This window comes from Salvelinus fontinalis, chromosome 19 (assembly GCF_029448725.1).
Source record: "Salvelinus fontinalis isolate EN_2023a chromosome 19, ASM2944872v1, whole genome shotgun sequence".
Taxonomy (NCBI): domain Eukaryota; kingdom Metazoa; phylum Chordata; class Actinopteri; order Salmoniformes; family Salmonidae; genus Salvelinus; species Salvelinus fontinalis.
Window position 1 is genome coordinate 35,648,243 of NC_074683.1, and position 18,325 is coordinate 35,666,567.

An 18,325-nucleotide genomic window follows, 5' to 3' on the forward strand; every position below is an offset into this window, starting at 1 on the left:
AGTATGGTGCAGGGAGAGAGACCTACAGTATGCTGCAGGGAGAGAGAGACCTACAGTATGGTGCAGGGAGAGAGATACCTACAGTACGGTGCAGGGAGAGAGAGACCTACAGTACGGTGCAGGGAGAGAGATACCTACAGTACGGTGCAGGGAGAGAGAGACCTACAGTACGGTGCAGGGAGAGAGAGACATACAGTATGGTGCAGGGAGAGAGAGACATACAGTATGGTGCAGGGAGAGAGAGACCTACAGTATGGTGCAGGGAGAGAGAGACCTACAGTATGGTGCAGGGAGAGAGAGACCTACAGTATGGTGCAGGGAGAGAGAGACATACAGTATGGTGCAGGGAGAGAGAGAGAGACATACAGTATGGTGCAGGGAGAGAGAGAGAGACATACAGTATGGTGCAGGGAGAGAGAGAGAGACATACAGTATTGTGAAGGTAGAGAGAGAGAGACCTACAGTATGGTGCAGGGAGAGTGAGACCTACAGTATGGTGCAGGGAGAGTGAGACATACAGTATGGTGCAGGGAGAGTGAGACATACAGTATGGTGCAGGGAAAGAGAGACATGCAGTATGCTGCAGGGAGAGAGAGACATACAGTACGGTGCAGGGAGAGAGAGACCTACAGTATGGTGCAGGGAGAGAGAGACCTACAGTACGGTGCAGGGAGAGAGAGACCTACAGTATGGTGCAGGGAGAGAGAGAGAGACATACAGTATGGTGCAGGGAGAGAGAGAGAGACTTACAGTATGGTGCAGGGAGAGAGAGAGAGACATACAGTATGGTGCAGGGAGAGAGAGAGATACATATAGTATGGTGCAGGGAGAGAGAGAGAGACATACAGTATGGTGCAGGGAGAGAGAGACATACAGTATGGTGCAGGGAGAGAGAGACCTACAGTATGGTGCAGGGAGAGAGAGACCTACAGTATGGTGCAGGGAGAGAGAGAGAGACATGCAGTATGCTGTAGGGAGAGAGAGACCTACAGTATGGTGCAGGGAGAGAGAGAGAGACATACAGTATGGTGCAGGGAGAGAGAGAGAGACATGCAGTATGCTGTAGGGAGAGAGAGACATACAGTATGGTGCAGGGAGAGAGAGAGAGACATACAGTATGGTGCAGGGAGAGAGAGAGAGACATACAGTATGGTGCAGGGAGAGAGAGAGATACATATAGTATGGTGCAGGGAGAGAGAGAGAGACATACAGTATGGTGCAGGGAGAGAGAGAGAGACATACAGTATGGTGCAGGGAGAGAGAGAGAGACATACAGTATGGTGCAGGGATAGAGAGAGACATACAGTATGGTGCAGGGAGAGAGAGAGAGACATACAGTATGGTGCAGGGAGAGAGAGAGAGACATACAGTATGGTGCAGGGAGGGAGAGAGAGACATACAGTATGGTGCAGGGAGAGAGACATACAGTATGGTGCAGGGAGAGAGAGAGAGACATACAGTATGGTGCAGGGAGAGAGAGAGAGACATACACTATGGTGCAGAGAGAGAGACATACAGTATGGTGCAGGGAGAGCGAGAGAGACATACAGTATGGTGCAGGGAGAGAGAGACATACAGTATGGTGCAGGGAGAGAGACATACAGTATGGTGCAGGGAGAGAGAGAGAGACATACACTATGGTGCAGAGAGAGAGACATACAGTATGGTGCAGGGAGAGCGAGAGAGACATACAGTATGGTGCAGGGAGAGAGAGACATACAGTATGGTGCAGGGAGAGAGACATACAGTATGGTGCAGGGAGAGAGAGAGAGACATACAGTATGGTGCAGGGAGAGAGAGATACAGTGTGGTGCAGGGAGAGAGACATACAGTATGATGCAGGGAGAGCGAGAGAGACATACAGTATGGTGCAGGGAGAGAGAGAGACATACAGTATGGTGCAGGGAGAGAGACATACAGTATGGTGCAGGGAGAGAGAGAGAGACATACAGTATGGTGCAGGGAGAGAGAGAGAGACATACAGTATGGTGCAGGGAGAGAGAGAGATACAGTATGGTGCAAGGAGAGAGAGAGAGACATACAGTATGGTGCAGGGAGAGAGAGAGAGACATACAGTATGGTGCAATGAGAGAGAGACATACACGATGGTGCAGGGAGAGAGAGAGACATACAGTATGGTGCAATGAGAGAGAGAGAGAGAGACATACAGTATGGTGCAGGGAGAGAGCGAGAGAGACATACAGTATGGTGCAGGGAGAGAGAGATACATACAGTATGGTGCAGGGAGAGAGAGATACATACAGTATGGTGCAGGGAGAGAGAGAGAGGCATACAGTATGGTGCAGGGAGAGAGACATACAGTTTGGTGCATGGTGAGAGAGACCTACAGTATGGTGCAGGGAGAGAGACATACAGTATGGTGCAGGGAGAGAGATAGAGACATACAGTATGGTGCAGGGAGAGAGAGACCTACAGTATGGTGCAGGGAGAGAGACATACAGTATGGTGCAGGGAGAGACATACAGTATGGTGCAGGGAGAGACATACAGTATGGTGCAGGGAGAGAGACATACAGTATGGTGCAGGGAGAGAGACATACAGTATGGTGCAGGGAGAGAGACATACAGTATGGTGTAGGGAGAGAGAGAGAGACCTACAGTATGGTGCAGGGAGAGACATACAGTATGGTGCAGGGAGAGAGAGAGAGACATACAGTATGGTGCAGGGAGAGAGAGAGAGACATACAGTATGGTGCAGGGAGAGAGAGAGAGAGAGAGAGAGACATACAGTATGGTGCAGGGAGAGAGAGAGAGACATACAGTATGGTGCAGGGAGAGAGAGAGAGACATACAGTATGGTGCAGGGAGAGTTAGAGAGACATACAGTATGGTGCAGGGAGAGAGAGAGAGACATACAGTATGGTGCAGGGAGAGAGAGAGAGACATACAGTATGGTGCAGGGAGAGAGAGAGAGGCATACCATATGGTGCAAGGAGAGAGAGAGAGAGACATACAGTATGGTGCAGGGAGAGAGACATACAGTATGGTGCAAGGAGAGAGAGAGACATACAGTATGGTGCAGGGAGAGAGAGACATACAGTATGGTGCAAGGAGAGAGAGAGACATACAGTATGGTGCAGGGAGAGAGAGACCTACAGTATGGTGCAGGGAGAGAGAGGGAGACATACAGTATGGTACAGGGAGAGAGAGAGAGACCTACAGTATGGTGCAGGGAGAGAGAGGGAGACATACAGTATGGTACAGGGAGAGAGAGAGAGACCTACAGTATGATGCAGGGAGAGAGAGAGAGACATACAGTATGGTGCAAGGAGAGAGAGAGACATACAGTATTGTGCAGGGAGAGAGAGACCTACAGTATGGTGCAGGGAGAGAGAGAGAGAGAGACATACAGTATGGTGCAGGGAGAGAGAGAGAGAGAGACATACAGTAGGGTGCAAGGAGAGACATACAGTATGGTGCTCGGAGAGAGACCTACAGTATGGTGCAGGGAGAGAGACATACAGGAGAGAGAGAGAGAGAGACATACAGTATGGTGCAAGGAGAGAGAGAGAGACATACAGTATGGTGCAGGGAGAGAGAGACATACAGTATGGTGCAGGGAGAGAGACATACAGTATGGTGCAGGGAGAGAGATACATACAGTATGGTGCAGGGAGAGAGAGAGACATACAGTATGGTGCAAGGAGAGATCGAGAGACATACAGTATTGTGAAGGTAGAGATACACCTACAGTAGTGTGCAGGGAGAGAGACACCTACAGTAGTGTGCAGGGAGAGAGAGAGACCTACAGTATGGTGCAGGGAGAGAGACACCTACAGTAGTGTGCAGGGAGAGAGAGAGAGAGATACAGTAGTGTGCAGGGAGAGAGAGACCTACAGTATGGTGCAGGGAGAGAGACACCTACAGTAGTGTGCAGGGAGAGAGAGAGAGAGAGAGATACAGTATGGTGCAGGGAGAGAGACACCTACAGTAGTGTGCAGGGAGAGAGAGACCTACAGTATGGTGCAGGGAGAGAGACACCTACAGTAGTTTGCAGGGAGAGAGACACCTACAGTAGTGTGCAGGGAGAGAGAGACCTACAGTATGGTGCAGGGAGAGAGACACCTACAGTAGTGTGCAGGGAGAGAGACACCTACAGTAGTGTGCAGGGAGAGAGAGACCTACAGTATGGTGCAGGGAGAGAGAGACCTTTGGAACCGTTTTGCTGGAGCTGTAAACGGTTTGATGGTTGCTTTCAACATCAGACTTATGGAGTGATGGGAATGCTTGGCAAAGCAGAAAGTTGGATAAACAAACAGGCTGCTGGAGGTCATCCAAAAATTCAACTCCTCCGTTCCATCCGTCTCCATCTATTCCTCCTCCTCTCTTTCATGGGTGTCTATCTCTCGCTGGTGTATTTCAACCTCTATTTCACTTCATCAGTATCAGCCAATTAATTGTTAGTGTCTCACCCCCATCTTACCTTTTTCTCCCTGTGTGCCAGTACATCTCCTCTCAACAGAACATGCTGTATTCTCTGGGATGTTGTTGGGTGGTCAGCACAAACATAAAGCTGATTAGAAAACCAAACTTAACCTGTTCCATCTCTAATATTATTTTAAAGGCTTGTAAGGGACAATGTAATTCAACAACGACAAATCTAACATGAATATAAATTATTGCTACTGTGGTAGGTAAGAAATCCGATCATTCAGCAATCAGCATTATGAATTGCGTAAAAATATTCACATTTTATTTATATTCTCCACAAAAGTATGCAGTCACAAAACAGATGTGAAATGTGTATGAACAACACATACAGGGGACAAAACATACCCAGAATCTTTAACAGTTGGCATTGTAACAGTGGTTGGATATTGAATGAGGCATATATGTAGTTATGTAGAGTCATATTAACTGCTGACAAGCTTCGGTACAATATATTCACTAAGTCTAGTATATAAATAACTGCAGGCCATATGGTTTAATTTGAAAAGATAGTTAGAGAGGTGATAAAGCGGTGAGAGATGAATTTAAATGAAAGAACAAAGTTAATCTGTGAGTTATGCAGTTATTAACTCGGTCCTTAGAAATATGTTCACTAACAAAGTAGTTGAAATAAAACGGACTACAGTAGGAGGAAACCATAAGATAGCGCTTTCTTCTGAACAACTCCAAAGCTTTATAAATAAACACATTATATTTAGCTCGTTTGACACACGTGACAAGGCTAGAGAACAAGGATATCATTTAAAAAGTTTGTCTTAGCACTGGATCGAGTCCACAGTTATGAACGAAAGGTGTCAAAGTGTCTTTAAAAATGCTGTGCCATATTTAGAGTAAAAAAATACATACTATGCCAGACAATGAAGATTAAAATAGTCTTTGTGAATACTGAGACTGTAGCATTGTGTAGTTTGGCTGGTGGCTATACAAAGATGGGTGGTTGAGGACTAGCAGTCTAGTCCTCCTGGAGGTGAGGGGGAGTCTAGTCCTCCTAGGGGTGAGGGGGAGTCTAGTCCTCCTAGGGGTGAGGGGGAGTCTAGTCCTCCTAGGGGTGAGGGGGAGTCTAGTCCTCCTAGGGGTGAGGGGGAGTCTAGTCCTCCTAGGGGTGAGGGGGAGTCTAGTCCTCCTAGGGGTGAGGGGGAGTCTAGTCCTCCTAGGGGTGAGGGGGAGTCTAGTCCTCCTAGGGGTGAGGGGGAGTCTAGTCCTCCTAGGGGTGAGGGGGAGTCTAGTCCTCCTAGGGGTGAGGGGGAGTCTAGTCCTCCTAGGGGTGAGGGGGAGTCTAGTCCTCCTGGAGGTGAGGGGGAGTCTAGTCCTCCTAGGGGTGAGGGGGAGTCTAGTCCTCCTAGGGGTGAGGGGGAGTCTAGTCCTCCTAGGGGTGAGGGGGAGTCTAGTCCTCCTAGGGGTGAGGGGGAGTCTAGTCCTCCTGGAGGTGAGGGGGAGTCTAGTCCTCCTGGAGGTGAGGGGGAGTCTAGTCCTCCTAGGGGTGAGGGGGAGTCTAGTCCTCCTAGGGGTGAGGGGGAGTCTAGTCCTCCTGGAGGTGAGGGGGAGTCTAGTCCTCCTAGGGGTGAGGGGGAGTCTAGTCCTCCTAGGGGTGAGGGGGAGTCTAGTCCTCCTAGGGGTGAGGGGGAGTCTAGTCCTCCTAGGGGTGAGGGGGAGTCTAGTCCTCCTAGGGGTGAGGGGGAGTCTAGTCCTCCTAGGGGTGAGGGGGAGTCTAGTCCTCCTAGGGGTGAGGGGGAGTCTAGTCCTCCTAGGGGTGAGGGGGAGTCTAGTCCTCCTAGGGGTGAGGGGGAGTCTAGTCCTCCTAGGGGTGAGGGGGAGTCTAGTCCTCCTGGAGGTGAGGGGGAGTCTAGTCCTCCTGGAGGTGAGGGGGAGTCTAGTCCTCCTGGAGGTGAGGGGGAGTCTAGTCCTCCTGGAGGTGAGGGGGAGTCTAGTCCTCCTGGAGGTGAGGGGGAGTCTAGTCCTCCTGGAGGTGAGGGGGAGTCTAGTCCTCCTAGGGGTGAGGGGGAGTCTAGTCCTCCTGGGGGTGAGGGGGAGTCTAGTCCTCCTGGGGGTGAGGGGGAGTCTAGTCCTCCTGGGGGTGAGGGGGAGTCTAGTCCTCCTGGGGGTGAGGGGGAGTCTAGTCCTCCTAGGGGTGAGGGGGAGTCTAGTCCTCCTGGGGGTGAGGGGGAGTCTAGTCCTCCTAGGGGTGAGGGGGAGTCTAGTCCTCCTAGGGGTGAGGGGGAGTCTAGTCCTCCTAGGGGTGAGGGGGAGTCTAGTCCTCCTAGGGGTGAGGGGGAGTCTAGTCCTCCTAGGGGTGAGGGGGAGTCTAGTCCTCCTAGGGGTGAGGGGGAGTCTAGTCCTCCTAGGGGTGAGGGGGGACAGTCTAGCAGTCCAGGCCCTCACCCCCATGAGGACTAAAGGCAGATTCGGAGGAAGCAGGACTCAGAGGGACCAGACAGACAGCTGTTGTTCAGAATCTTCAATACAAACAGGGAATAAGGTTGTGGAGCATAGGAAGATATGCAAAAATGATCCACAAGGGTAGGGCCAGGGGTGGGGTTAGGGGTCAGGTCAGGGGTGGGGTTAGGGGTCAGGTCAGGGGTGGGGTTAGGATGGTGATGGACATAGGAAGGACAGCAGGAGGCGGAGTCTATATCAACAGTCCAAATGTTCATCCTCTTCTATCTAGCATCTATACGGGTGGGAAATAAATTGCTTTTCAATTAGCGGAGATATAAGGGAAGGAGACAAGCTGCACCCTATGAGTGATGATGACGATGATTATGGTCAGTTTGGTCTATATGGCACAGTCGTCCTGAGAGGCGGGGCTGAAGGCTGAGCTCCGGAGCGTATCCAGGCAGTTGACGAGGATGAGCGTTCCCGTCAGGTGTTTCCAACGCTTGGTGATGGGGTTCTTCATCTTGTCCAGGCCCATGTGGAGCTCCTGGATCACGTCCCGGTAGCTGTCCCCAATCTGGGCCGCCCACATCAATAGGAAGTCATAGGCTGGCTTCCACATGGCCTACACAGGGAGAAAGAGAGAGAGGTGGTGATTGAAGGGAGCATATTGAACTGACAATAGATCACATGGGAATTGCATGCTGTTTTCTGATGTTTCTATGGTAATAATTAAATAAACTCAGTGACCTTGTGATTAGATTGCCCGCCCTGAGATTGGAAGGTTGGGAGTTTGATTCGCGGCCACTTCATACCAAAGACTGTAAAAATGGGACTCAACGCGTCTCTGCTTGGCACTCAGCATTAAGGATATAGATTGTAAGGCCTTGTGATAGACTAGCGTCCTATCTGTCCAGGGGGTGTACTTGTACATCAAGCTGCCTCACACTACAGAAACAAGAGATAGACTAGCGTCCTATCTGTCCAGGGGGTGTACTTGTACATCAAGCTGCCTCACGCTACACAAACAGGAGATAGACTGGCATCCTATCTGTCCAGGGGGTGTACTTGTACATCAAGCTGCCTCACGCTACAGAAACAGGAGATAGACTAGCATCCTATCTGTCCAGGGGGTGTACTTGTGCCTCACGCTACACAAACAGGAGATAGACTGGCATCCTATCTGTCCAGGGGGTGTACTTGTGCCTCACGCTACACAAACAGGAGATAGACTGGCGTCCTATCTGTCCAGGGGGTGTACTTGTACATCAAGCTGCCTCACGCTACAGAAACAGGAGATAGGCTCCTGCTCCTTTGAGCTGTTCTAGCTCGCACAAGCCAACGCTCGTGCAAGATTATTTACTTACTATGGTTATATTGATGTTGTTGGCTTACCCACAGTGCAGCACAGGGAGAGATAAGGACAGAGGACAATGTGGGGTGGTAATTGAACATATTGAAGTGAGGGTGACAATAAAATCACATGGAACTGGCATGTTATGCTCCACCAGTTTAACAATGGTTATGTGGCTGACATTCACAGTATATCAATCCAAAAGTATGTAAAGCACAAAAAGTATTTAACCATTTACAGTTCACAGGTCATGTAATTCCCAAAAGCTGTGTGTAGTATTTCAATAATGCCAGATCAGAAGCTAGCCTCACCTCGTTGTCCACCACGCCGTTCCTGTCTCTGTGCGGTCCCTCGTATGCATCCAGCTGCAGACGGGACACTTTGGTTAGCCTTTCAGCCAGTTCCCTCCACCGCCCAGCCACCTCCACCGCCGTGGTCAGCAGGACAAAGTCCATCACCAGCCTGGCCACCAGGCCCTGGCAGTCCATCTTCAGCAACGCCTGAGGGGGGGAAGACAGAGACTGGTTAGAAAATAAAAAATGAAAACACAAACTGTACATTCTTGCCAGTACAATTCCACGAGGAGAGCTGGTCAGGACAGGATAACATACAAAACACACAGGAACAAACATACACAAGAACACAAGATTAAGAGTTTTGTTTCTTGGCTATGCTTCCCATTGTTCCTAAATATCATATTTTCCATAATCTCAACTGTGCCTATTACCTCAAATCTGTGTAATTTTCCATAATCTCAGGTCTGTTATTTTTCAGATGTATTCCGGAGGGCCTGACGGGAACAGAGCCTCTACAGCGCTCAGCACCACCTCATCCGGAGGGCTACAGCGTTCCAGAGCCATGCAGGCTCCAACTCTCTGGCTCCAGCTAGGTACAGTAACTGGCTGTGCTGCTGGGCTGAGAGGAGGAGAGTGATTCCTGTTTGATTAACTCAGCGATAGGCAGGGGAGCAGACCAGGGGACTATGTGCCAGTATGGAGCACAGCAAACAGCAGGAAACCCATGCTGTTTTACACTAATTAAAATGGAGAGCGAGACATTTGACTGGCTAGCACTGTGTAAAATGGCCTGTTTCCAAGTGTGTACGTGTAAATCAGAATATCTTTAATGATAAGAAGTAGAAAAGCAGTATTGAGAAGTCAGAACAAAAACAGAGTCTGACCAGTCGGCTCTGGAAGGTCATGGATATTTACACACGCTAATAGCCTCTAACACCTTGTCTATTGTCCTCATATTACGGCCCAGTTCAGTTCAGCAGGCAAACTACTCCAAACATGTATTTAGTAGGTTTATAACCTAGTACATATTTTTTTTTTAAGTCTTAACAAGAAGTATAGACTATAAAGTTAATGGTGTCTATATTCATACAATGATCAATAAAGGTCTAATATCAAATCAAACTTAAATTAAAACTATTTGAATTACATTTAAAATAGCAACACACTTAAAACAATAAAATCAACATGTGAACTTTCATGTGCCTTAATAACAAACTTGTATGCAATCTGTAAATATGAATAAAATTGTTCAAATTACAAGCCCAGTTGGTTTAGCCACAGAAAACGAAAGCAACCTTCCCGCTAGCTATGATTGGCTGAGATAATGAGTGGGCTGGACATGCTGAGAGATGAGTTTGGATTGGTCTGCCATATAGCAGGCTTCTGTCTATTTGAGCTGGTCAGAATGTGTTGGTAATCCTGTCTAACGCTGCTTTTAAATGTTTTTTATTGCGTAGTAAAACTGCATATGTGTTGCTTTCCACTTTCTGGACGACTGAATTCAGTGGAATTCGAGTATGATAGCTGAGGAGATGGAGAAAACACCTGTCTCCGGATTACATCTTCAAACTAAGGGCAACCATGGCATCTGCGACTGGAGACGCATCCATCTATGAAAAGGGGTTTGATTTCAGGTTAAAGTGTACTGGTAGCCAACTAACGTTAGCTAATTAGATGTCTTAACAAAAGACCCCACTATGCAAGTAACCATTTCGGGTGCGTTCGTAAATTCAGTCTGGCCAACTACTCCAATTTCAGAGCACTCTCGTCTGAGTGTGGCAGAGCGCAGAATAACTAAAGAATTGATGAACGCTCAACACCCGTTGAAAAAAGCTGAATTAAATTATTTCCAGCAACACAGTTACAGTCAGCAATGCTCTGGATAACATGAAAACAGCCTAAACAGCTCTGCTAGGGCAAGTAAAACGGTCAGAGTGGGGTGTTCTCTCATTTGTGTCTGGAAGTAGCTAGCAAGCTGGCCAATGTTAGCCAGTTAGTTTAGGAGCTTGACTGCTGTTGTGAGGTCAGAACGTTCGGATCAACCCTACTCATCGGCCAGAGCGTCCAGCGTGCTCTCTGAACGCTCCAAAAGCGTAAAGCTCTGAATTTACAAACTGACAATCTGACATCACATTTGCAGTCACCAACGCTCTGGAAAACATAACAGCCTAACCAGCTCTGCTAGGGTGAGTAATGTTCAGTGAGCTGTTCTGTCTGGAAGTAGCTAGCAAGTTAGCTTGGCTGCTTGACTGCTATTTTTTTAAATTATTATGAACAAAACAAATACAAGGGCACATAAACCTAACAGACAGGGGTATTACATTTTGAGATACATTTTCAATTTGTCAAAGTTTAATGGTATGTGTTGCTTTTTTGTTTTTACACTTACTGATCATTTCAAAAATAATATTTAAATTCTATGTGAAGAGGGGTTTGTTCTCTGCCCACTTAATTTTACGGATAAAGAATCTGCCATGAAAAATAAACAAATTAACAATGAAAGTTAAATCAGGGTCCATAAAATTTCGATCAAAATAAAACATAATATCAGTCTTTCAAACTAACATTAATAGTTTATTTGAAAATAAAATCTAACTTACCTCAAAATCTTCTGACATAAGAACAGTCCCAAAATAAAAGGTTGAGTGCCTGAGTCACAAGCACAAAATACACATTTGATATCAATAGCTATTTTGAATCTGTTTATAATAAAGGTCTTTACAGGGGTTCTTGACTGCTGTTGTTAGTACAGAATGCTCGGATCAACCCTTAAAGAGATGGGTCAGGCTAAAGCTTAAGAGGGTGTGAATGATGCTGAATGGGTGTAGATAAAGAAGGGCTCTCCAGTAATAGTACCAAAATATTCAAAGGCCTTTTTCTCAAAAAGGAAGTTTACAAGTTTAATCAACTTTCAAAGCAAAATCACTTTTCCATTGTTCCTCAAATGCAGTGTATGATATACCATTTTGTAGCTCTGAGGCTACATTAGACCGACTTGAGCCGGTTGGTCACACATTGTACTATAGTCCAAAACGTATTTCTTCAAGTGGCTACGGAGGTGCATATTCGATGTGCAATACTGTTTTCCATAAAACCTTGCAAAGTTCTCACATAACTGTTGCAAGTGGAAAAGAGCCAACTCGCTCCACTGTGATACATTGTGTACATAAGACGGTACAGGCGTAGACAACATAGGTACAGCAATCATAACAGAGAGAGTAAGGAGTAAACGCATGTCACATTTTTACATTCATGTGCATTGAAATGAGAAAACCCTGATGAGATTTTAGCGAGCAGGTGGCCAACTTAAGCTGAATATTTCTTATCATTCCATCATCCAGCACACTAATATTCTCCCAGAGGGTCATAATGTGTTTTGATGCCCAGAGTAAGATGATGCATAGAGACCACTATAGCCATGTACATGGGCATGAAATATGGCAATTTAAATAGCTCTGAGAATCTCCGTTTCAGTCTCTATTGTTTTCCTGTGTGCCTTGGTCTTTGCCTCTGTCCACATACTCTGTTGCATTTTGTGAACTTCATTCTGATGTTGCAGTACATGGTTGTCTGTCCACTGCATGATGGAGTAATCTGCTTTTTGTTTTACCCCAGTTCCATGGAAATGTCTGTAGGCATTTGTTGCAACCTGTGTGAGCGTGACATGGATCTGTGTTGTTGAGCAGATAAAAACACAGTGGTGAAATCCCAAGTAGACTACATGGAAGTTAAAAACACAGTGGTGAAATCCCAAGTAGACTACATGGAAGTTAAAAACACAGTGGTGAAATCCCAAGTAGACTACATGGAAGTTAAAAACACAGTGGTGAAATCCCAAGTAGACTACATGGAAGTTAAAAACACAGTGGTGAAATCCCAAGTAGACTACATGGAAGTTAAAAACACAGTGGTGAAATCCCAAGTAGACTACATGGAAGTTAAAAACACAGTGGTGAAATCCCAAGTAGACTACATGGAAGTTAAAAACACAGTGGTGAAATCCCAAGTAGACTACATGGAAGTTAAAAACACAGTGGTGAAATCCCAAGTAGACTACATGGAAGTTAAAAACACAGTGGTGAAATCCCAAGTAGACTACATGGAAGTTAAAAACACAGTGGTGAAATCCCAAGTAGACTACATGGAAGTTAAAAACACAGTGGTGAAATCCCAAGTAGACTACATGGAAGTTAAAAACACAGTGGTGAAATCCCAAGTAGACTACATGGAAGTTAAAAACACAGTGGTGAAATCCCAAGTAGACTACATGGAAGTTAAAAACACAGTGGTGAAATCCCAAGTAGACTACATGGAAGTTAAAAACACAGTGGTGAAATCCCAAGTAGACTACATGGAAGTTAAAAACACAGTGGTGAAATCCCAAGTAGACTACATGGAAGTTAAAAACATAACACTAAAGAAAAAAAAAGTTTCTAATAAAATGACATTGAAAATAAACATTGGCCTGAAATGCTTAGCAATACAGTAGCCAACTGTATAAATTGTTATGAAATGTCACCGATGTACACTAGTTGTTAGTTGAAGAATAGGCTACTGGGAGACAAGATTATTAACGCTTTTACAGAGACGCAAACAACTCTGTAATAATAAACACACACAAAACATGTTCATCCTGCCAAAATAACTCCTGGGTCTGTTCTGGCTGCAATATAAATCATCTGGAAAGGTGGCTGTGTCTTTCCTCTGGAAAGGTGGCTGTGTCTTTCCTCTGGAAAGGTGGCTGTGTCTTTCCTCTGGAAAGGTGGCTGTGTCTTTCCTCTGGAAAGGTGGCTGTGTCTTTCCTCTGGAAAGGTGGCTGTGTCTTTCCTCTGGAAAGGTGGCTGTGTCTTTCCTCTGGAAAGGTGGCTGTGTCTTTCCTCTGGAAAGGTGGCTGTGTCTTTCCTCTGGAAAGGTGGCTGTGTCTTTCCTCTGGAAAGGTGGCTGTGTCTTTCCTCTGGAAAGGTGGCTGTGTCTTGCTGTCCAACTGTCCATTGAGTGAATTTATCATAGAACTTAGATTTATAAAATTATGTTCATTATCGTATGCGGTCTTTCACAAAAGTCTGCGGCAGTGATCTAGGTTTGAGATCTGCCTTGCGCTTTTACATGATTGCGACACAATCTATTATTACAGCCAATCGTCAATAAATAATATGTGAGGCAGAGATACTTTGTCGAATTACAGACACAGGCTTGGAGCTAAGTCTTGTGGATCTGTGCACCTAGAGCCAAAGATGGTGGATAAATGAAGATGTCTTACTCAGGTCTTTTACCATTGACAAAATGGTCACAGTTCCTGTCTACTTAACTTCTTATGGCTGCAGGGGGCGTATTGAAAAACTGGAAAATATGTGCCCATTTTCAAACGGCCTCTTAATCAATTTTTGCTCTTACAATATGCATATTATTACTACTATTGGATAGAAAACAGTCTCTAGTTTCTAAACGTTTGAATTATTTCTCTAAGTGGAACAGAACTATTTTTACAGCCCATTTCCTATCCGGATTTGAGATTTCCAAAATCGGTGTCTCTCTTCAAGACCTTGTCTATAAAAGGGCATGTCACTTGGGACCATAGAAACATGTCATACGCCTTCCACTGGGTGTCATGCGGAAGTGAGAGCAGAAAGGACTTGAATATCTCGTTCAGGGCTTGAATACAGCCTCTTGGAGTGAGAGGACCGCCATAATTTTTTTTCTCCCAGGCGCGAAGTTGGACTTTGTATTGCCTCCTGGAAAACTGTCTTTATACGTGAATATAGTCTCCGGCTTCGATTTGACTTGATACATGTCACAATATCATCCTAAAGTATGTTTTTTCAATATAGTTTAATTATATTATTGAAATTTATTCGGGACTTTAGACGTGATGCTTTGGAAGAATTGTTTGAAGAAGGAGAGGTTAGCGCCGCACGGCCAGTGTGCTTGCTAATTCAAGAGGGAAATAGTTTGTTCTGGATCCCAAACAAAGACTGTACTGGACAATGGACCCCTTTACAACATTCTGATGGAAGATCAACAAAGATAAGGACCCAATTTGGGATGCTTTTTCATATATCTGTCGAACTGTGCTATGCTACCGTTTGACTAGAATCAATGCTGCCGTGTGCTAGCTAATGTAGTAAGCTAATAACGATATATTGTGTTTTCGCTGTAAAACACTTCAAAAATCGGAAATATTGGCTCTATTCACACGATCTTTGTCTTTCATTAGCTATCCACCATATATTTTTCTGAAATGTTTTATGATGTGTAATTAGTAGTTGACGTTGGTGTCTGTATTTTCTCTGGCTACTCCCGTGCGATTTCAGACTGTAGCTATGATGGGAGCAGTAATGTAAAACTGATTTATAGCTAAAATATGCACATTTTTTGAACAAAACATAGATTTATTGTGTAACATGTTATAGGACTGTCATCTGAGGTAGTTTTTTCTAGGTTATTTAGGTTGGCTTGTGCATGCTACTTGCATCCTACTTGTGCTGTGAAAAATGTCTGTCCTCTTTTTTATTTGGTGGTGAGCTAACATAAATATATGTGGTGTTTTCTCTGTAAAACATTTAAAAAAATCGTACATGTTGGCTGGATTGACAAGATGTTTATCTTTCAAATGCTGTATTGGACTTGTTAATGTGTGAAAGTTAAATATTTTAAAAAAAATAGATTTTGAATTTCGCACCCTGCACCTGAGCTGGATGTTGTCATAAGTGTACCGGTGTCGGGCTGCAGCCATAACAGGTTTTTAAGGGGTGGCTCTCCCATAGACACCAATGCGATAGCAGCTGGGTCTGGTCTACTAGTATATGAACTAGAAAACATTTGCAGTCTCTGCTGGAGCAACCATATACAGTCATTGGGAGTGACACACTTGGCTCCCGAGTGGCGCAGCGGTCTAAGGCAAGGCATCAGTGCAAGAGGCATCACTACAGTCCCTGGTTTGAATCCAGGCTGTATCACATCCGGCCATGATTGGGAGTCCCATATGGCGGCGCACAATTGGCCCAGCGTCGTCCGGGTTTGGCCGTCATTGTAAATAAGAATTTGCTCTTTACTGACTTGCCTAGTTAATTTTTTTTTTTTTTTTATCAGTTTCCACTAGATGTCAAAATCGTAAAAATGAATGAAAACAAACATTTGCTCTTTGGTCTCAATTGAAGGTTAGGCATAAGGTTAGTGGTGTGGTTAAGGTTTAAAATCTAATTTTAAGAAGATAAATTGTAGAAATAGGTGGGGTTTATGGCTTTGTGACGGTGGTAACTAGCAACGCCCAGAGTTTCTGTGCTTGTTTGAGTGGTAAGGCTGAAGCAATCTACAGCAGACAAAAGTCGAGGAGTGAAGTCGGGGGAGCTGCATCTGCTACAGCTGAAAGTCGGCCACTGATGTGGTTTTCCAACAGCAAGGCTCAATGCAATAAGGCAATGTTGCCATTTTTATGAAAGTATCACCCACACAAACTGTAAATATATGTGTACATTGTTCTATCAATTGGGGAGAGAGAGCCTCAAATATCACATTACTGTACACCTATCCACTGAATAGTTCTAGAATGGCGGCAAAGATGCTTCCTGTTTCAGTCACGTCTTTGGTCCCGTTCGCGTGGGTTAAACACCCCCACTAATGATTCATTGACAAATAGTGCCCCCCACAATGAAGGTGATGGCTTTAAGTTGCAGCTGGTGAGTAGCAACAGCCGAAAATCTACACATAGGCGCAAGTCGGACAATATTTATCCCCATAATGCAACAGACTTTGAAAGACGTGACAAAAGAGATCTGCTCGAACGCAGACGCTGTTTCGATGGAACAGAAAGTGTAGCTTCATGAAACACAAGCACAAACTCATCAGCCAATCAAATGCATGGGAATTGAAGGGAAGGCGTAGTGGTTGAAAGGTAAATAATCCAATCAAACTAACAAAACCAAACCAATCAAAATGTTGAAAATGACCAGTCAAAAGAACGCGATTTGAAAACTGCCACAGTGTTTCTAAACTGTTTTTGGGCGCGTTTGAGTGTTAAGGCGAAAGTAGACGGAAGTCAACGATTGAAGTCGGGGGCAGTGATGCCAATCCACTTTTTTATATCATTCACATGATCAACATGTTCCAAGGAATTAATATCCTGATAAAGAGATATTAGATACAAGCCCAAGCTCTTCCTAACACTCACAAGACTTATTTAGTATTTTTGTGAGGTTCTCAAAATATAACTATGTACAGTAGTGAATGCATAGGCTACGACAATGAGAACATATAGGTGTTTTTGCAGCATATGGGATATGCTTGGTTGTTTGCCATTACTTCATGTCCTTGTACCTTTACCTTGTATTATCTGTGATTGTGCAACATGGAATTGTAAGATGTGATTAAATGGTCCACAAAGATTCTTACTGAATGCAAATTGATTGCATGTCAGCGTCGCTACAGCATGCAGTGTATATTTCTTTAATTCACAACCTTTATATTGCTTGTCAGTAAGCATGTAAAGAACAGAATTTGATTCAATTTCATGAAGTGCACAACACTCACCGTACAGAACAGTATTAGACTATACAGTGGATAAAATTGAGATTTAGTGCCACTGATCTACACACAATACCCCACAATGTCAGTGGAATTTTGTTTTGAGAATTTTTTACAAATTAATAAAATTGTCTTGAGTCAATAAGTATTCAACACCTTTGTTATGACAAGCCTGACTGGTACTGTATAAATATATATTTAAAAAATGACATCCAACCAAGCAATCAGGTTGTTGTAGGATGGTTATCTTAAAAACCTCTACGGACCACCCATCCCGGATCCGGGATCATTCTCATCAGAAACGCTGACTAGCATAGCCTAGCCTAGCGCCACAGGGAATATAATATAATTTCATGAAATCACAAGTCCAATACAGCAAATGAAAGATAAACATCTTGTGAATCCAGCCAACATGTCCGTTTTTTTTTTTTTTTTTACAGCGAAAACACAACATATATTTATGTTAGCTCACCACAATAGCCCAACACACAACGCCATTTTTTCACAGCAAACATAGCTTTCACAAAACCCACAAATAGATATAAAATGAATCACTAACCTTCTAACAACTTCATCAGATGACAGTCTTATGACATCATGTTATACAATACATTTATGTTTTGTTCGAAAATGTGTATATTTATAGCTACAAATCGTGGTTTTACATTGGCGACATGGTCAGAAATGGCTCCAAAATGTCCGGAGAAATTTTAAAGAGTCACGTAATCTAACAGAAAAACTCATCATAAACTTTGCTGAAAAAGACATGTTGTACATATAATTAAAGATACACAGCAACCGCTGTGTTAGATTTAAAAAAATACCTTTAGTAAAAAGCACAGCATGCTGAGACAGAGCTCAGCCATTCTCCACCATGTTGGAGTCAACAGAGTCAACAAAAATACGAAATAACATCATACATATTCCCTTACCTTTGATGAACTTTCATCAGAATGCAGTGCCAGGAATCCTAGTTCCACAAAAAATCGTTATTATGTTTTAGAATGTCCATTTCTTCTGTCGAATTAGCAACTTTGGCTAGCATGTGTAGCTCACGTGTCCATGAAGATTTGACGCAATGAACGAAAAATTCCAAAAGTGATAATAAAAGTCGAAAACTGGTCAAACTCAGTTGAGAATCCATTTTTAGGATGCTTTTCTCATATATATCCAATAACGTCCCAGACGGAGCATTTCTTCGTGTCTATCTAACGATTTGCAGACAAAGATATGATATACCCAAGTGCGTAACCAAATACTGCCAATATGGTTGACCTGTCACTCCAAAGACTCTCATCTGGTCCCACATAAGG

At 44.5% G+C, this 18,325-nt stretch overlaps 1 protein-coding gene across 2 annotated transcripts in view; it reads right to left on the reverse strand.

Annotated features, from left to right (window-relative positions):
- Positions 1–6,764: 6,764 nt before the first annotated feature.
- LOC129816670 (SH3 domain-binding protein 4) overlaps positions 6,765–18,325 on the reverse strand; it is an 82,814-nt gene continuing 71,253 nt past the window's right edge. For both annotated transcript variants that reach the window (XM_055871430.1, XM_055871431.1), the window contains exons 4-5: positions 8,508–8,696; positions 6,765–7,467 (exon numbers count right to left, since the gene is read on the reverse strand). In XM_055871430.1, coding sequence (XP_055727405.1) covers positions 7,243–7,467; positions 8,508–8,696 — 414 coding nt within the window. In that variant the 3' untranslated portion in view covers positions 6,765–7,242. The remainder of the gene's footprint in view (positions 7,468–8,507; positions 8,697–18,325) is intronic.